Source organism: Cervus canadensis, chromosome 7 (genome assembly GCF_019320065.1).
Source record: "Cervus canadensis isolate Bull #8, Minnesota chromosome 7, ASM1932006v1, whole genome shotgun sequence".
In the NCBI taxonomy this organism is placed as follows: Eukaryota; Metazoa; Chordata; class Mammalia; order Artiodactyla; family Cervidae; genus Cervus; species Cervus canadensis.
In genome coordinates, this window is record NC_057392.1 from 66,538,244 (window position 1) to 66,558,642 (window position 20,399).

General features: G+C 38.1%; 1 protein-coding gene across 8 annotated transcripts in view; it reads right to left on the minus strand.

Moving 5' to 3' along the window:
* Nucleotides 1-20,399, minus strand: part of NAALADL2 (N-acetylated alpha-linked acidic dipeptidase like 2) — a 1,484,447-nt gene that overhangs the window by 68,487 nt on the left and 1,395,561 nt on the right. For all 8 annotated transcript variants that reach the window (XM_043473697.1, XM_043473696.1, XM_043473703.1 and 5 more), the window contains one exon: nucleotides 10,804-11,002. In XM_043473697.1, coding sequence (XP_043329632.1) covers nucleotides 10,804-11,002 — 199 coding nt within the window. The remainder of the gene's footprint in view (nucleotides 1-10,803; nucleotides 11,003-20,399) is intronic.

Below are 20,399 nucleotides of genomic sequence, written 5' to 3' on the forward strand. Positions count from 1 at the left end.
CATGTGTAGAGTCTTCTCTTGTGTTGTTGGAAGAGGATTATTGCTATGACCAGTGCATTCTCTTGGAAAAAATCTGCTAGCCTTTGTCCTGCTTCATTTTGAACTCCAAGGTCAAAATTTCCTGTTACTCCAGGTATCTCTTGACTCCCTTCTTTTGTATTTCAATCCCCTATAATGAAAAAGACATATTTATTTTGGTGTTAATTCTAGGAGGTCTTGTAAGTCTTTATGGAACCATTCAACTTTAGCTTCTTTGGCATTAGTGGTTGAGGCATAGACTTGGATTACTGTGATATTGAATGGTTTGCCTTGGAAACAAACAGAGATCATTCTGTCATCTTTCAGATTGCACCCAAGTACTATATTTCAGACTCTTTTGTTGACTACGAGGGCTACTCCATTTTTTCTAAGGGATTCTTTCCCACTGTAGTGGATATAATGGTCTTCTGAATTAAATTCACCCATTCCTGTCCATTTTAGTTTACTGATTTCTAAAATATCATTCTTGCTATCTCCTGTTTGATCACATTCAATTTACCTTGATTCATGGACTTAACATTCCAGGTTCCTATACAATACTGTTCTTTACAGTATCAAACTGTACTTTCACCACCAGACATATCCATAACTGGGCATCCTTTCTGCTTTGGCTCAGCCTCTTCATTCTTTCTGAAGCTATTTCTCTGCTCTTCCTCTGTAGCATATTAGACACCTAATATGTGTTCTTCTTTCAGTGTCATATCTTTTTGCTTTTTCATACTGTACATGGGGTTCTCAAGGCAAGGATACTGATTTGGCTTGTCATTCCCTTCTCCAGTGGACTACATTTTACCAGGCCCTAACTATCATGGGGAATAGATGGGGAAACAGTGGAAACAGTGTCAGACTTTATTTTGGGGGGCTCCAAAATCACTGCAGATGGTGATTGCAGCCTTGAAATTAGAAGACGTTTACTCCTTGGAAGGAAAATTATGACCAACCTAGATAGCATATTAAAGAGCAGAGACATTACTTTGCCAACAAAGGTCCGTCTAGTCAAGGCTATGGTTTTTCCAGTGGTCATGTATGGATGTGAGAGTTGGACTGTGAAGAAGGCTGAGCACTGAAGAATTGATGGTTTTGAACTGTGGTGTTGGAGAAGACTCTTGAGAGTCCCTTGGACTGCAAGGAGATCCAACCAGTCCATCCTAAAGGAGATCAGTCCTGGGTGTTCATTGGAAGGACTGATGCTGAAGCTGAAACTCCAATACTTTTGCCACCTCATGTGAAGAGTTGACTCATCTGAAAAGACCCTGATGCTGGGAGGGATTGGGGGCAGGAAGAGAAGGGGACGACAGAGGATGAGATGGCTGGATGGCATCACCGACTTGATGGGCATGAGTTTGAGTAAACTACAGGAGTTTGTGATGGACAGGGAGGCCTGGCGTGCTGCGATTCATGGGGTTGCAAAGAGTCAGACATGATTGAGCTGAACTGAACTGAACTGAACTAGCAGGGACATGCCCTTCAGCCACCCCACATAGCTGGATGACATGCCCGGCGCCCTGGTTGTCCCACTACTGAGCCTTGTTGACCAGCTGTTGGATGTTGCTCAGCACCATGGGGGCTGAGGCAGTAGCCCTGCCTTTAGTTTTTGTCAGTTTGATTACTGTGCATATAGGCATGTTCCTTCTTGTATTTATCCTGTCTGGGACTTTCTGCTTCCTGGATTTAGTTGACTATTTCCTATCCCATGCTGGGGGACTTTTGTTTATAATCTCTTCACATATTTTCTCAGGTTCTTTCTCCTTTGGGACCCCCCCTATAACACAAAGTTTGTGAGATTTAACCCCTGTGCCTCTGCAGGAGATCCTCCAGTACTAGCAGGTAGGTCTGGCCCATGCTCTTATGAGGCTACTTCTTTTTCCCCTGGATCCTTATGTGCATGAGATTTTGTGTGGACCTTCCAAAAGTGGACTTTCTGTTTCCCCCAGTCCTGTGGGATTCCTGTGACCAAATACCACGGTCTTCAAAGCCAAATTCCCTGGAAGCTCCTTTTCCTATTGCTAGAACCCTAAGCCATGGAATCTGACATGGAGTTCAGAACTTTCACTCCTGTGGGAGAACTTCTGTGGCATAATTATTTTCCAGTTTGTTCATCACCCACCTGGTGAGTATGAGATTTGATTTTATTGCAGTTACTCCTCTCCTACCGACTTATGGCTGCCTGTCTTTGGATATAGGATATCTTTTTTGGTAGGTTCCAACCTTTATTTTCCTGATGGTTGTTCAACAGTTAGTGATTCTCCTGTTTTCATAAAAATGAAGTGAGCTTTTGTCTTTCTCCTCCATCATCTTGTTTCCATCTCCAGTAGAGGTATTCTAAATCATGTAAGAAGCTGAGAAAAATCCCTTGGTGGTTGTGGCAGGAAAAAGTTAAATATCAGGAAATTCTCCAGAATCTTCTCTATCAAAAAGCCCTAATCTCCAGACAAAAAGCTTTGCCAGGGTGAAAGATTTTGTCCAAGGGTAATTACTGTGATATTATTGCAACTTGGGGAAGAGAATTTCACCTCTCTCGAGCCTTCCTGTTTCATCATAGGATTAGCAATTCCGCTCTTACATCTTTACCCAAGAGATAATCCAAAGTTTTATGGCAAAGGAAGAAAGGCAATTCAATGGGAAAGAATAGTTTTTTTTTTTTCTACAAATAGTGCTGGCACAAGATATCCACATGCAAAAATAATGAATCTAGACAGTAATCTCATACCTTTCACAAAAATTAATTGGAAATGGATTAGTGACCTAAATATAAAACACCAACTATAAAATACCTAGAAGACAACATAGGAGAAAAATCTAGGTGTGACTCTGGATTTGATGGTGGGCTGTTAGATATAATACCAAAAGAATAATCGATAAAAAAATTGATAAGTTAGATTTCATTAAAATTTAAAACTTCTGTTCTGCAACTGTCACTCTTAAAAAAAATATTTGCAGCATTCATACCTGATAAAGCTTTAGAATCTAAAATATAAAAAGAAATCTTAAAAACTCAACAGTAAGGAAACATATAACTCAAAAGATAGGGAAAAGATATGAACAAACACCTCACCAAAGAAGGTATACAGATAAAAAGTAAATATATAAAATGATGCTCAACATCATATGTCATTAGAGAATTTCAGTTGAAAACAATGGGATAACATTACCCATCTCCTATAATGAATGAACTTCACAATACTGACAACAGCAAATGCTAATGAGGAAGTGGAGCAACCAAAAGTCTTCCTTATTGTTAGTAGGAATGCAACACGGTACTGCCAGTTTGGAAGGCAGTTTGGCAGTTTGTTACAAAACTATACAAAGGCTTATCATATGATCCAGCAGTTGTGCTTCTTGGTATTTACCCAAATGAGTTGAAAATGTACATCTGCACAAGAACCTGCCTGCAGATGTACATTACAACTTAGTTCATAATTGTGAAAATTAGAAAGCAACTAAAATGTCCTCCAATTGATGTATAGATTAACAAACTAGTACATCTGTGCAATGGAATATTGTTCAGTGATAAAGAGAAATTAATGTGGAAGAAAAAAATTCATTTTGCTTAGTCGTGAGGCCTAAATGAAAAGGTTACATGCTGTATGATTGAAACTATATGACTTGGAGACAGTAAAAAGATCAGTGATTGCCAGAGGTGGAGGGAGGGATAGGTGGAACACAGAATTTTTTAGGGCAGAGAAACTATTCTGTATGATACTGCAATGATACTGAAACAGTGGCTGTGTGCCATTAAACACTTGTCAAAATCCATAGAATGTAAAGAACAAACAAAAATGAATCCTAATATAAACTATGAACTTTAGTTAATAATACATCAACATTGCTTCATCAACTGTAACACATGTACTACACTGCTATAAGATATTAATAACAGGGAACTATGTGTTGGGAGCTGAGGGAACTGTTTGTGCCTCTGAAGGATTGTATGAGAACTCTGTCCTTTCTGCTCAATTTTCCTCTAAACCTAAAACAACTCTATTTTTTACAAATATATATTTTATTGGAGAATGTATAGATCACTGGATTGTACTGCTTAGTCCACCTTTGCTGAGAACTATAGGGAGCTAAAAGGAATCCAACAACAAAACACAGATGCCACAATATATCATCTGCAGATATGCCGATTCCCTAGAGCAGGAAAGCAGTCCATATTAGAGCTATAATTAGAACTCTAAAAAAGAAGGAGGGAGAGAGAAGATTAAGAAGTCTTAAGAAAATACATAATCTCCTCCTTACTCATGGGCAACAAGTAAGATCTTGAATTGCTGAATTTTGATAGTAGTAATATTTCTGCAATATTTTGTAGTTTTCAACACGCTTTCACTTAGGTGGTCCCTGATCATATACATCATTGTGTCTGCTCCCCACTGCCTACCAATCTCAGTACCTCTGGAGCTCTTAGCACCTTTTCATTACACCACTACAGTCTATCATTGTGTTCTTTCTTATACCTCTTCCTCAGGATTGGTAGGATTCCCCTTGACTGTAGAGTTTGGGAGGGTTAATGCAGTGAAGGTGCATTAAATCAGATTTTTAGAGGAAAAGGACTTTGGAAGTTACTTTTCTTAACAGATTTCCATACAGTTACATGGAGAGCAAAGATACTGAGTGCCTTAACTAACTGGCTGGAGAAATGGGCAGATAGGAGACTCTTTCTAATACTCAACCCTGGTTCATTTGCCTAGCTCCATGTGAACCCTAAAATAAAATTCCCACAGCCACTGGTTGGTTAAATTTTCCCATTCTTCCTTAAAACCATCTCCCAAATTGGATTTGCTTTTCATTCCTGACAACAACATGCCAAATCATATTCTCACCATTTCATGCGTTTCTTAAATCCACAGTTTCCCTAACTTCCCAGCTCCAGGGCACCCTATTTGGAAGACCAGATAAGTTAACACAGGTTTGTTAATAGTGTCTTTTGTGTAAAAAAATAAAGCCCAAAGCTCTCAACAGAGCATGCATGGAACTCTATCACTTGGTTCCTTCCTACGTTTCCATAATCATGAACCAAAGAGCAGTTCAGAAGACTCCACTTTCTGTGCTTCACTCCCCAGCACACCACACACAACTTCTCCTTGTGTCTCTCTATTCACTCTATCCTTCCCTTTGTTAGTTAGTTTGGACTGCTATAACAGGACACTATATACTGAGTGAGTTATAAACATCACAAATATTATTTCCCATAGTTCTGGAGGCTGAGAAGTCCAAGATCAAGGTGCCAGCAGACTCCATGTCTGGCTAGAGGTTGCTTGGTGAACTATAGATGACTCTGTCTTCACGTAGCGGTATGGGTGAAGGAGGGTTCTTTTGTAAGGGTGCTAATCCCACTTACGAGAGTCCTCATGTGGCTCAGAGGTTAAAGTGTCTGCCTGCAATGCGGGAGACCCAGGTTTGATCCCTGGGTCAGGAAGATCCCCTGGAGAAGGAAATGGCAACCCACTCTAGTATTCTTGCCTGGAGAATCCCATGGATGGAGGAGAATGGTAGGCTACAGTCCATGGGTCTGTACACGGACACGACTAAGCAACTTCACTTTCACTTTCACTTTTCAAGACCTAATTATCTCCTAAAGGCCCCATCTCCAAATATTATCATTAGGTCTCAACACACAAATTTTGGGAGGACACAAACATTCAGTCTATAGCACTCCCAAATTTATCGGGTATCCTACCATTCCCTGAAGACCAGATAAATTTTTCCCTTCCTCTGTAAATTTTCTGACTGCCAGAAGGTAATTTCTCTCTTCTGTGAATCCCAACAGCACACTTTACCTGTAGCATTCATTGAGTACTTTGCATAAATATTCAGGAAATTTATTATGATTTATATATTTTACCTCTTGAATTAAACTCCTTGAAGGTAGAGATCTTATATTGCTGGTTTTCTCCTCTAGTTACTGTGGGAAGCTAGTGGAGCTCCTAGAGGTGTAAGGAACTCCAGTAGCACAGACAGATTTGGGGACCTCAGTCTACAACAATCCTGAAGAACCTCTGAGAGAACCAGGCAGGAAAAACTGGACATTGTTCTGAGGCCTCAGAAATCAGGAAGCACACATTAGAGGATCACTGCTCTCAAGTGTTCATGGCAACTGAGAGGCAAAGAGTAGATTAAAGAGCCTCCCCACTTGTGCTCACGGTGACCCGATGGCCCAGCGACAGCTTCTGCTCCTGCTACCTGGGAACAAGATGCAGAATGAGTCGTGGAGGCTCCATGCATCCCAGGGGAGCCCAGTCCACCCTGATGGACTTTAGGAAATCATGAGACACATTGAGGCATGTAGGATCTTAGTTTCCTGACCAGGAGTCGAACCTGCACCCCTACAGTGGGAGTGCGGAGTCTTAGCCACTGGACCTCCAGGGAAGTCCCTCTAATGGTAGATTTAAAAAGAATATTGTTCCAGTGATAGAGTTGGCTGGGAGGCAACAGCAGTAATCTAGGACAGAGACCATCAAGATAGGAAGTAAGACAGAGATGGCAGGATGAGAGAAAAGGGACACACCAGGGAGATACTTAGGACGTGAACTGCCAGACACTGGCATCCCGGAGTTTCAGTGGCATCACCTGTTGCATGGACATGAGCTTGGACTGACTATACCATAATCAGGGATGTCAGTTGTCCATCGAACACAGACTTCCTGCTAACCCAAAGTCCTGATGTGTAGTGCTTGGTAACTTCAAGCTACAAAGGGCTTGACAATCAGCTGGCAAAATTCCTGATGTTTTTAATGTTTCTTGTGTGGGCCAGAACAAGAGAGCTCTGGCACATCACTGACTTGAATTCAGTGTCAAGCAATCCAGTTTTCAGTTCACTTAAATTTTATTCCTTTTATCCTTCCTTCTTTGAATCTGTTGACTATCTGTTTTTTTGCCATTTCTTCTAAGAATGACTCTGAAAGCCATTCCTAGGATTTTATGGACCTGGAGAAGAGAAGACACTGGATGTACACTGGACATATATTACAGTGGGCATAGGACAATGTACACTGTGTGTACACTGCACATCATACTGCCCTGTGTACACTGGACATACACTGGAGTACATAGCACTGTACGCTGGTCTACACTGAAGTGTACACTGGACAGATGGTGGGCTGTACACTGGAATCCCAGGGGAAAAGGAGCCTGGTGGGCTGCCGTCTCTGGGGTCGCACAGAGTCGGACACGACTGAAGCGACTTAGCAGCAGCAGCAGCAGCTTACCTGTCTCCTGAGAATCCTGTATATGGGTCAAGAAGCAACAGTTAGAACAACTGATTGGTTCGAAATTGAGAAAGGAGTATGGCAAAGCTGTTTATTGTCACGCTGTTTATTGAACTTATGGGAGCACATCATGGGAAATGCCAGGCTGGAAGAGTTACAATTTGGAATCAAGATTGCTGGGAGAAATACCAACAACCTCAGATATGCCAGTTTAATGGAAAAAAACAAAGGGGAACTAGGAGCCCCTTGATGAGGGTGAAAGATGAGTGAAAACATTGGCTTTAAACTCAGTACTAAAACAAACAAACAAACAAACAAAAAAACTAAGACCATGGCATCCAGCCCCATCACTTCATGGCAAATAGAAGGGGGAAAGGTGGAAGCAGTGACATATTTCCTCTTTTAGGCTCTAAAATCACTGTAGAAGTAACTACAGCCATGGAATTAAAAGATACCTACTCCTTGGAAGAAAAGTTATGACAAATCTAGACAGCATATTAAAAAGCAAAAAAAAAAAAAAAGTCACATAGCCAAGGCCATGGTCTTTCCAGTAGACATGTACAGATGTGGGAGTTGGACCATAAGAAAGGCAGAGCACCAAAGAATTGGTGCCTTCGAACTCTGGTGCTGGAGAAGATTCGTGGGAGTCCTTTGGACTGCAAGGAGACCAAACCAGTCAATCCTAAAGGAAATCAACCCTGAATATTCATTGGAATGATTGATGCTAAAGCTGAAGCTCCAATACTTTGGCCACCTGATGTGAAGAGCTGACTCATTGGAAAAGACCCTGAGGCTTGGAAAGTTCGAAGGCAGAAAGAGAACTTGTGATTAAGGGTGAGATGGTTGGATGGCATCACCGATTCAATGGGTGTCAATTTAGGCAAACTCTGGGAGATGGTGAAGGACAGGGAGGCCTGGGATGCTGCAGTCCGTGAAGTTGCAGAGAGTGACACAACTTGCAATGACTGAACAACAATAATTCAAAACCAAAAGCCCCAAAAGTGAACTTGGTATAAATGTATGTTTTTATACTCATAACTAATGTTTTTCAAGGAGAAAATTTGGCGATAAACATTTGTAAAGAAGTTATCATAATAGAGTTCAGGGAACATTACAAAACAAAACAAAACAAAAATCCTCCCAAGAAACAACAGTCAAGGATCAGAGGGCTTCACAGGTAAGTCCTACCACACAGTTAGAGGAGATTTAGCACCTATCCTTCTGAAGCTAACAGCTATTTTTTCTGAAGTATTTCAAAATATTGCAGAGGAAGGAACACTTTCAAACACATTCTGTGAAGCCACCACCACTCTGATGCCAAAACCAGACAAAGATGCCACAGAAAAGCACAGGTTAATATCACTGATGAATATAGATATAAAAATCCTCAACAAAATACTAGCAAACTGAATCCAACAATATGTTAAAATTGTTACACTCCATGATCAAGTGGGATCCCAGGGCTGCAAACTTTTTCAAACTACAGTGAGATCTGCAGGTCAAAACTACAATGAGATATCACCTCACACGGGTCAGAATGGCCATCATCAAAACAGCTACAAACAGTCAATGCTGGAGAAGATGTGGAGAAAAGGGAACCCTCCTGCACTCTTGGTGGGAATGAACATTGGTTCAGACACTATAGAGAACCATATGAAGGTTCCTTAAGAAACTAAAAATAGATCCAGCATATGATACAGCAGTCCCACTCCTGAACATATATATCTGGAAGAAACCATGATTTGAACGGATACACACACCCCATGTTCATTGCAGTGTTGTTTACAATAGCCAAGACATGGAAGCCACCACATCTGTCCATTGACAGAGTAATAGAAAAAGAAGATGTGGTCCATATGTACAATGGAATATTTCTCAGCCATTAAAAAGACTGAAATAATGCCATTTGTAGCAACATGGATGTACCTGGAGATTATCATACTCACTTAAATGTCAGACAAACACATATATCTATGATGTCACTTAAATGTGGAATCTAAAAAAATGATACAAACTGACTTATTTACTGAACAAACTGCATAACCTAGGTCACGGTGCTCAATACTCTCTAACAACCTAAGTACGAAAGAGTTTGGAAAAGATGTGACTGAAATATGATTGAATCAATTTGATGTACACCAGAAATGAACAGTCTGTTAATCAACTATTCTCCAACATAAAGTAAAATTAAAAAAAAAAACAAACATTTTATTAGTAAAGTGAGAGACAGGATATTCTCTGAAATCTGCTTTACTATTTTGGCAAGTCATTTAGCATTCTTGAGCCCAGTTTCCTCATCTGTAAAATGGAGACCCTAAGAATATCTGATGCATTGACCATTTAGCCAGGATTAAATTAATTAATGCATGGAATGGGTTTAACATAGTATCTAAGACATATTAAGTAGTCAATGAATGTTACCAATTTAAAAAATTAAAATGCTTTATTTTTGGAAACTGTACTTGCCCTCTTTGTTTCATTTCTACCATTTCTGAGAACCAGAAAAACAAGTATGTGCTTGTGTGATCCTCTAAGAGATTAAATTGAATATGACAATGTTTTATTAAAGTATTTGTTAAAATTGTGAAAGTATTTTCAGAAATCACTCTGTTGTGGTGATTTAACCAAATATGTCCCATAACCTGGTTTTTGCAACATTCCTATAAATTCCTCTCCCCCTGAAAATTTTGCTGTTGTTGTTCAGTCACTAAGTCATGTCCAACTCTTTGCAACCCCATGGACTGTAGTACGCCAAGCTCCTTTGTCCTCTACTATCTCTGGGACTTTGCACAAATTCATGTCTATTGAGTTGGTTATTAAACATATTTAATTCCCTCTTAAAATGTAAATAGTTTCTAGAATTAAACACAAAGTTGTAAACATGGACTTACTAGGATAAAAACATAGGCTTATCTCCTGATTCAGTACTTCTCCCAATGCAACCTACAATACATTTAGTTTTTCAGTAGCTATACCTCATTTGATTCATATTGAATTTAATGTAAAAATTCCTAGTCATTTTCTAGATGATACCGCTAACTAGTATCATGTGCTATGGTCTGTTAAATCACTTCAATCATGTCCGACTCTTCGCAACCCCATGGACTATAGCCCGCCAGGCTCCTCTGTCCATGGAATTCTCCAGGCAAGAATACTGGAGTGTGTTGCCATTCTCTCTCCAGCAAATCTTCCCAACCTAGGGATCAAACCCTTGTCTCTTATGTCTCCTGCATTGACAGGCAGGTTCTTTATCACTAGCATCATCTGGGAAGCCCAACTAGTAGTTTCATAGATATAGATAATATCCATATCTACAAATAATATCAATATCTACAGATATAAAGTTTTCTTTATTCACCGTATATGCAGTTGAACTTTGCTTTGAGCGGAGAATGAGCCTCAAATTGTAGATAAAATAACTACTTCACATTAAAGACAAACAAACAAACAAAAAAACAGTCTTATGTTCACAGAAGGTACATATCATATTCTGAAAGTTAAACACAAATATTTCATTAAGAGGCATGAAAATACCAAATGTGAGCAAACTTCCTACCTGTAAAACCCTGGGGGTGCATGCTGCACTAGGAAGCTCTTCTCCATGTCCTGGAGAATGTCATTCAGCATCCGCACACGGATGGGAGCTCTTTCCTTGGGGTCATTAGCAGGACGCATCTCATCTGACTGAAAGAATTCAGCACTCTCCCGCAGGCGTGAGGCCAGGGCTAGCAGTTGAGGGGTGTTGGTTTGATCACCTGGTAAAGATAAGTAGGCCAATCATAGATCAGAACATCTCAAAGGCACAATAGAAACATTTTATAATCATGATGTCAAAAGGAAGATTCGCCATCAATTCAACTTTTAAAATCTTTCCACCAAAAATATTCTAATACATTCTACTAAGACTATTAAATTTATTATTACCGTGTGTTAGTCACTCAGTCATATCTGCCTCTTTCGGAAACCCATGAACTGTAGCCCACCAGGCTTCTCTGCCCATAGGATTCTCCAGGCAAGAGTATTGGAATGGGTTGCCATTTCCTTCTCCAGGGAATTTTCCCAACCTAGGGATCAAACCCAGGTCTCCTGCATTGTAAGCAGATTCTTTACCATCTGAGCCACCAAGGAAACCCACTGCTGATAATAATACCACCAGTAAATAGAAACTGATTGTTGAAAGAATGCAACCTTCTCAACGCTGTCAAGCCATTTGACACAAGACACTTCACACAATTATCTCATTTAATATTCACCAAACCTTGTATTGGCATGTTCATTCCATAGAAGCTGAGAGTTACGGTAAGCAAAGTGCCATAGATCATCAAGCAAGTAAGTGACAGGTAAGAATTAGAAGCCTGATCTTTCTGACTCAAAAATTCATGCTCTTAATGGAATATCCTGTGTTTCAAGGGAAAAAAAATTGTAAAAGGAATTATCTTCTCTTCTGAGAATATGAAATATGTTACCCTACACTGTTATGTGTCTACTGGGGTCTTTTTGCTTTACTAGAGTATTCCTGTAATTTGAAGCTGAAATACACCTTTGATCTGAAAATACACTAAAATCTATCCTATGTAATGTTTGTATTGTTTTCCTTTTGAGATGATTTTTGTTTGTTTTTCTATCTGTTTACGTAACTTACTGGAAGTCATTCTGATATGAATCTTGGTAGCAAAAGGATCAAAGGATGTTCCTTTGACTAAGGGAAAGGCATATAGAAATTATGTTACCAAATCCTAGAATCAGACCACTTGAGTTCAAATCCCTGCTCTACCACATAGTATAATAGCTTTGTGATGCTGGGTTATTTTGCCTCAATGTCCTCATGGGAAATGAACATATAGTAGTACTTGCTTTATAGATTTTTTTCATGAGAGTTAAATAATTAATACTTGTAAAGTACTCCCCAACAGGTAAGCAGTTCCTAGCTGGTGCTTAAACTTCTTTAAAAAGCATTCTCTTATCATGCCATGGGGGGCCTTCCATCATCTTCCAGATAGCCCCACCATTAGAGGCAGACTTTGACACCATTGACTATTGCCTCACCGCTTCTCAGCCTAACTACAGCTGTCAACATACTGAAATGAACCTGGTAAATCTCAACTGACAATCCTGACAGCATGGCATTAAGATAAGTAGGTGGAAGACTGAAAAGAGACCTCATGGAATCTTTGCCTGGGAAAGCCTCTGCAAAAGGAAAGGCCACAAAGGAACTCTTTCTCCAAGTGAAGTCTAAGGTAAGGATCACCAGCTTCCAAAGAACCTGGGTTTTGTGAAAATGCAGATTCCTAGACCTTCTGAATTTCTCTAGGGCCCAGGAATCACAATTTCAACATGCTAGTCAGACTATTCCTTATATCTTAATGTTTCAGAAGCACTGTAGAGAGGTTATGTGCTAAGAAAATGAAAAGTAGATTAGAATCATAACTGTAGTATAAAATATGTCTGTCACAGAATTATTAATACCAACCTTTAACATAGTGATCTTTATTTCCTCTCACCTTCATTTGATGTGAATGATTTTATATGTCAATTTCATTATAACCCAGCATAGTTCTGACACTCAGTAATTGTTTACTGACTAAATAAAGTAGACTCAATACTTTTAGAAAAACATCTAATAAAAAATATAATAAAAAATGACAACTATGTAAAGAAATAAGTGATTTTTATAAAGGCTGCAACAAAAGAGCTTTCTCTGTAGCTCTCTGTTCAGTGAAATTAACAATATGAATAAAATCAGTTATAGGAGTTCACAGGGTTTGGGCATTTGATATTTTCAATGTGTGTTCCACATTAACTAGTAATCTTGCTTGATTTCAAAACATAACTTGAGGATGCAAGCAGATATTTTTGCTCATTGAGAATATCCAGCCTCTTAAGAGACAATATTAATAATGACAATTTATGAAGATATGGTTTCTCTTAAATTATTAAATTATCATAATATTAACATGGAAAACCTATAGGTGATATCTTTTTGCACAAGGAAAGAAAAAGAAGGATAAAGGCACATTTGGATTATACTAGAATTGAAAGACTGAATAACAGAGCAAACTAGTTTCACATCCTTAAGAGTCTTCCATTTAAGAAAGAAAAATCTCTTCTGATCTAACATACACCAAAGAATTGAAGACATTACCACTGAATCAAGTGAGACAAATTGTACCATTCTACCTTATTTGGCCTTAAATGAATTTATCTTTCATGATGGTGCAGGTAGAGAAAATTGACAGCTTTAGGAACTAGTTGGTTTCAGAAAGGACCCTGATAGTGGAAACCTGCCACCACGGCTTACCCTGTGCATTACTTCAAGGATATGAGGTTACAGATTGAAAAGTAGCTTTACTCCCAGAGGTTCACTCAATCATTTTGATATATAACTGATGTTCCAAAGATTCCTAATAGCCATTTCTATGATCCCAAATGATTGTCTTTTGTGATCCTTAGGATGAATACCTGAATGCCAGCTCTGTGTGGGAAGAGATCTTTCTGTTTCATTCACTGTCATTAGGTGTCATTGCCCAGCACTTAAAACTGTGCCTGACAAACCACAATGAATGAATGTATGAATTATATATTGTGATCATAGCATCTGCAATATTTTAGCTTTATCTTCATTGTCTCTCTTTTCCTTGATTGAAAAGAACCCCACACAAACAGCAAATATGTTTTCTCTCTTTGTATCTCTGTACCTTAGCACAATACCTGATATATGGCAGTCATTTATTAAAAATCTTATTGAGTATATATTGAATTGTAAACTCCAGGAGTTGGTGATGGACAGGGAGACCTGGCGTGCTGCGATTCATGGGGTCGCAGAGAGTCGGACACGACTGAGCGACTGAACTGAACTGAAGATAATGTCTTATTTGAGATACAGTATTATATTGAATTATGTCTACAAAATCATTCAGAAAGATATTTAGTGCATGATGAACATCAACAAGTGATATTTCTTTTCCTTTCTTACTAAATATCAATAATAGTTGCATAAAAGGGAACAAAAATTAAAAAGTTATTTTAGGGTAAATATAGGTTAAATTAAACTAAATAGAATTTAAATTCTACTGATAACTACCCCCAAAACTAAGACTATAAAAAAACAAAAAAATAAAAAAAAAAAAAACTTTATTTAAGGCACAGTGAATGCCAGAGAACTAATTGAGGTTCTTAACAGTTTGGGTTTAATAATCCTTTTGACCAAACAAAATGAACTGGGAGTTAGAGATTTCTGTCAGGATAGATACAATTAGCCTGAAGTTTCACATAATATATGGCATCTGAAGACCAGGGCTTGGTATAAAGAAAATATAAGAGCCTGGTTTGTTTAATTACAATCAATGTGGACATGAACAGATTATTTAATATTGATGTTTTCCAGCTTCCTTGGGGAAATGGTCATTTTACTTTCTACGTATTTAAGTCACTGTATAAACACAAGTTACTCTTGGTATTATCAGAGCACATAAACTAAATACAAATTAGTACCAACTCGTTTGCTCCAGGCATGCACAAAATACTTAAATGGCTTTGCTAATGATTTTATTCTCATAGACATTATTTCTTATCATTTCCCCCAACTCATGCATCCCCTCCCTGCTACTGTATCACACTTCTCCCCTTATCCACTTTCATAAGGATTCCCAATTTTATTTTGCAGTGCCTCTGAATCTGGAGCTAATTTTTCTTTCCATGGGCTGGCATCCCAAACCTCTGAAGAACAAGGAAAGGGGTATTATAAAGGGTAAAAGACTTAGGGAGTGATCAAGATGGCAGAGTAGTAGGACATGAAGCTCACCTTCTCCCACAAATATATCAAAAATACATCTATATGTAGAACGATCCTCACAGAATATCTACTGAACATTGGAAGAAGACTTCAGACTACTGAAGGACCAAGGAAATCTCCATGTAACCAGGTACGAAAAAAGATTAAAAAAAAAAAAAAAAAAAGGAGTTGGGTCACAAGCTGTGCCCCTGGGAAAGAGCTGTGAAAGAGGAAAGGTTCCTTCACCTAGAGAAGCCCTTCACCATCAGGAAGGTTGGCGTAGACAGAAGCGGGGCTTCTGAGCCTCAGAGGAGGGCACGGCAGCCTGTCAGTGGCAGCCAGAGCAGGGGGAACACTGCCCAGATGGTGCCCTGCCCCGCACTCCCCAGCCTGACACGCGCGTCTGCCAGTGCTGGAGGGTGATGGATGCTGGAACTTGGGCTTCAGGGATCAGACCTGGGGAAAGGACTGAGGTTGACTATGTTGAGACAGACTGAGGGAGTGGGAATCCTGTGAAACTGTGGCTGGTGGCTATACGAAGAGGAAACCTGGACCACCTCATAGGCCAGTCACCATCGTTTGGAGGGCATGGGGAGAATGAGGTAAGATTGTAGCCTTTCCCCCCGTGCCTACAGAGGGCAGGACACTGCCTTCGTTGGCTCCAAAGGGGGATGCCAAGAGTGGTCACAGGTCACCAGTGTCTCCTTCCTAGACTCCAGGAGTGGTCACAAGGTATACCCACTCCCACTGCATGCCCAGGGGTGTGCCTAAACTGCCACCATTGAGAACCCCAGGACTGGGCACTGGTCACTGCATCTGCTTAACTCTTATCAAGGGGATAACAATCAGCTCACACTGAGGAAAGAGAAGACAGGCTACTGTACTAAAAACAGCCCTTGAGTCAAATATACTAAACCTAAACAAGCTACACAGGAACAGCCCCACACATAAATAGCCCTCCAAAAGAATAGTAGATAATTATTTCTCCTAAACTCACAGAGTAGGAGAAATGTAAGGAAAATGAAGAAGCAAAAGCACTACTCCCAGTTAAAAGACCAAGAGAGTTCCCCTGAAAGAACAAATGGTGAAACAGACCTCTTCAGTCTAATACACTGGTTTCTAAAAGGAGACAATGAGAATACTGAAGGAATTAAGAAAGTGTATCAAGAGAAATTCAGACTATTGTGGGAAAAAAAAGGAACTAGAAACTATAATAGGAACCAAGAAAAATTAGAAAATTCATTTGCAGAGACAGAAGCTGAGCTGAAGGCAATGGATAGCAGAATGAATAATGCAGAAGAATGAACAAGTGACCTGAAAGATAGAATAATGGAAATCACCCAATAAGGACAGAAGATAGAAAGCCAAATTAATAAAAAGAAAGTTAAAGCAATATGAAAGATCTATGAGATAATATAAAGCATGCAGACCTATGCTTAACAGGGATTCCAGAAGAGAAAGAGAAAAAGAGATCAAAAATATATTTAAATAAATAATGACTGAACACTTCCTAAACCTAAAGAAGGAAACAAATATCGAGGAAGCAGAGAAGGTCCCAAACAGACCTACAACAAGACATATTATAATTAAAGCTTGGAAAAGTTAAAGAGAGTATTCTAAAGGCAACAAGATAAAAACAAAAGAGTTTATTACAAGGGAAACCCCATAAGACTATCAGGTGACTTCTCCTCAAAAATGTTGTAGGCCAGAATGGAGTGGGCAAGATACACTCAAAATCCTGAAAGGGAACAATCTGCAACCTAGGATACTCTACCAGCAAGGTTATCATTTAGAATAGGAAGAGAGATAAAGAATTTCTCAGACAAGCAAAACTATTCTAAAGGAAATACTGAAAGGTCTTTCTCTAAATATAAAATAAGAAAGAATTTACAGGGAAGAGAAAATTACAATTGGAAAATAAATCACTTAAGTCAGTAAAAAGATTAAAAAAATCAAATTTTCTGTGAAAGTAATGATAATCACAATAAACAGCAAAAGGACGAACATAAAGATATAAGAGAGGACATCAAAATCATAAAATATGGGGGGGAGGGAGTAAGAAAATACAGGGTATTTTCCTCCCTAGAATGTGTTTGAGACTATATGACTAACAGTCTAGGGCAAGTAGATATAGTAAGGGATTAACATAATCGAAAAACAGGGTAATCAAAAATCAAAAATATACAATAAATTCACTAAAACCAAAAAGAAAAGAATATAAGTATAATACAAAAGAAAATCATTAAACCACAAAAGAAAAAAGGGACAGAGAAGAAATGTAAAGTTGATGGAAAAACAAAGCTCAAAATGGCAATAAATACATACCTATCAATAATTACCTTAAATGTCAATGTACTAAATGCTCCAAGCAAAACACACAGAATAGCATATTGGATAAGAAAGAAAGAAAGAAAGAAAGAAAAAGCAAGAGTCTACAAAGTGCTGCCTACAAGAGATCCACTTTAGGGCAAAGGACACACAAAGATTAAAAGTGATGAAATGGAAAAAGATGTTTCGAACAGAAATGAGATGAGATCAGGGGTTTCAGTACTCATGTCAGACAAAATAGACTTTAAAACAAAGCCCATAAGGAAAGATAAAGAAGGACACTATATAATGATAAAAGAATCAATACAAGAAGAGGATTTTATGCTGATTAATATAAACCTAATATGAGTACCCAAATATATGAAACAATACTAATAAACATAAAGGGATAAACTGAAAGCAACACAGTAAATAGTAGGAGATCATAACACCTCACTTACATCAATGGACAGATCTTAGAGACAGAGATTCAGTAAGGCAACAGATTCTAAATGATACAATAGAACAGTTAGACCTAATTATATTTTCAGGACATTACATCCAAAAAAGCAAAATACAAATTCTTTTCAAGTGCACATGGGAGATTCTCTAGGATTGACCACTTACTAGTGTACAAAACAATCATCAACAAATTTAAGAGTATACAAATTATCGCAAGCATCTTTTCTGATCAGAATGGTATGAAACTAGAAATCAACCACAGAAAAAGAAATGAGAAAAAAGCAATTACATGGAGACTAAAAACATCATGCTAAAAAACTATCAAGTCAATGATGAAATCAAAGAGAAAATTTAAAACACTTTGAGACATATGACAATGAAAACACAGCCATACAAAATCTACGGTGTGCAGCAAAAACTGTTCTTAGAGGGAAGTTCATAGTGAAACAGGTCTTCCTCAAAAAAACAGGAAAAATCTCAAATGAACAAGCCTATCACTTAAAATAACTTGAAAAAGAATCAGCAAAAACACAAGTTGCAGAATGAAGGAAATAATAAAGATCAGAGAGGAAATAAATTAAGATCAAAAATAGAAAAAAATTCAATAAAACCAAGAGCTGGTTATCTATAAGGATAAACAAGATTGGCAAGTCTCTGGCCAGGCTTACCAAGAAGGTAAGGAGAGAATTCAGATAAACAAAATAAGATATGAAGGAGACATAACTGATACTTCAGAAATACAAAAAAAAAATAATAAGGAAATATTATGAACACATATATATGTAAAAAATCTGACAAGCTAGAAGAAATGGGCAAGTTTCTAGACATACACAGCTTACCAAAATTGAATCAAGAATGCATGATTTGAACAGACTGATCATTAAAAGTCAAATAGAATCTGTAATTTAAAAACTCCCATTGCCAATTTGTTGTATGACTCAGGGAACTCAAACAGGAATTCTGTAACAACCTAGAGGCGTGGGATGGGGAGGGAGGTTCAAGAGGGAGGGGACCTATGTATTATATCCATGGCTGATTCATGTTGAGGTTTGGCAGAAACCAACACAATTCTGTAAAGCAAATATCCTTCAATTATAAAAATAAACTAAAAAGAAAAAACTCCCTATAAATAAAAGTCCAAAACCAGATGACTTTACAGGTAAATTCTGCCAAACATTCAAAGAAGAACTTATACTAATCCTTCTCAAACTCTTCCAAAATATTGAAGAGGAAGGAACACTCCCAAGGATACCAAAACCAAAGACATCACCAAAAAATAAAATTACAGGCCAATATCTTTGAAAAATATAGATGTAAAAATTCTCAACAAAATATTAGCAAACTGAATCCAACAACACATAAAAAAGATCACATACAAAAACCAAGTAGGATACATTCCACATTCATAGGAGGATTAAACATCCACAAATAATTCAATGTGATACATTACATAAACAAAAATCACATGATCACCTCAATACATGCTGAAAAAGCCTTTGAAAAAATTCAATATCCATTCATGACAAAAGCTCTTAACAAAGTGGATACAGAGGAAATGCATCTCAAGATAGTAAAAGCTACTTATGACAAACCCACAGCCAATATAATACTAAATGATAAAAATTCCAGATTCTCACTAAAATCTAGAATGAGACAAGAAGACCCAATCTCACTTCTTCTATCAATGTAGTATTGAAAGACAGCTACAACAGTCAGAAAAATGAATAAATAAATATGCCCAAATTGGAAGGGAAGAGGTGAAATCATCACTATAAGTAGATGATATGATATTATATATAGAAAACCCTAAAGTCTCCATGCAAAAACTAGTAGAACTGATCAACAAATTCAACAAGGTAACAGGATAAAAGATTAACATACAGAAATCAATTCATTTCTTTACAGTAACAATGAAATATCAGAAAGGAAATGTAAACCAAAAAAAAAAAAAGAAGTCAAAAAAATAAACACTTAATAAACCTCACCAAGTAGGAGAAAGACGTCTATGCAGAGAACTATAAAACATTTACAAAGGAAATTTAAGATGATTCAAAGAAATGGAAATATATCCCAGTTTTAGAAGAAATAATATTGCAATGTTGTTAAAATGACCATACTACCCAAAGCAATCTATAGACTTAATATGTGTGTGTGTGTGTCCAACTCTTTACATCTCCATGGACTGTAGTCCACTGGGCTCCTCTGTCCATGGAATTCTCCAGGCAAGAATACTGGAGTGGGTTGCCATTCCCTTCTTCAGGGGATTTTCCTGATCCAGGGATCAAACTCAGGTCTCCTTTATTGCAAGCAGACTTTTTACCATCTGAGCCACAAGGGAAGCCCATACGGACTTAACATGATCCCTGTCAAATTACTGATAACAGTTTTCACAGAGCTGGATGGGGAGGGAGGTGGGAGGGGGGATCAGGATGGGGAGCACATGTAAATCCATGGCTAATTCATGTCAATGTATGGCAAAAACCACTACAATATTGTAAAGTAATTAGCCTCCAACTAATAAAAATAAATGAAAAAAAAATTATATGGAAACATAAAAAACCAGAATTCCCAACACAATGCTGGGAAAAAAACAAAACAAAACAAGAGGCATA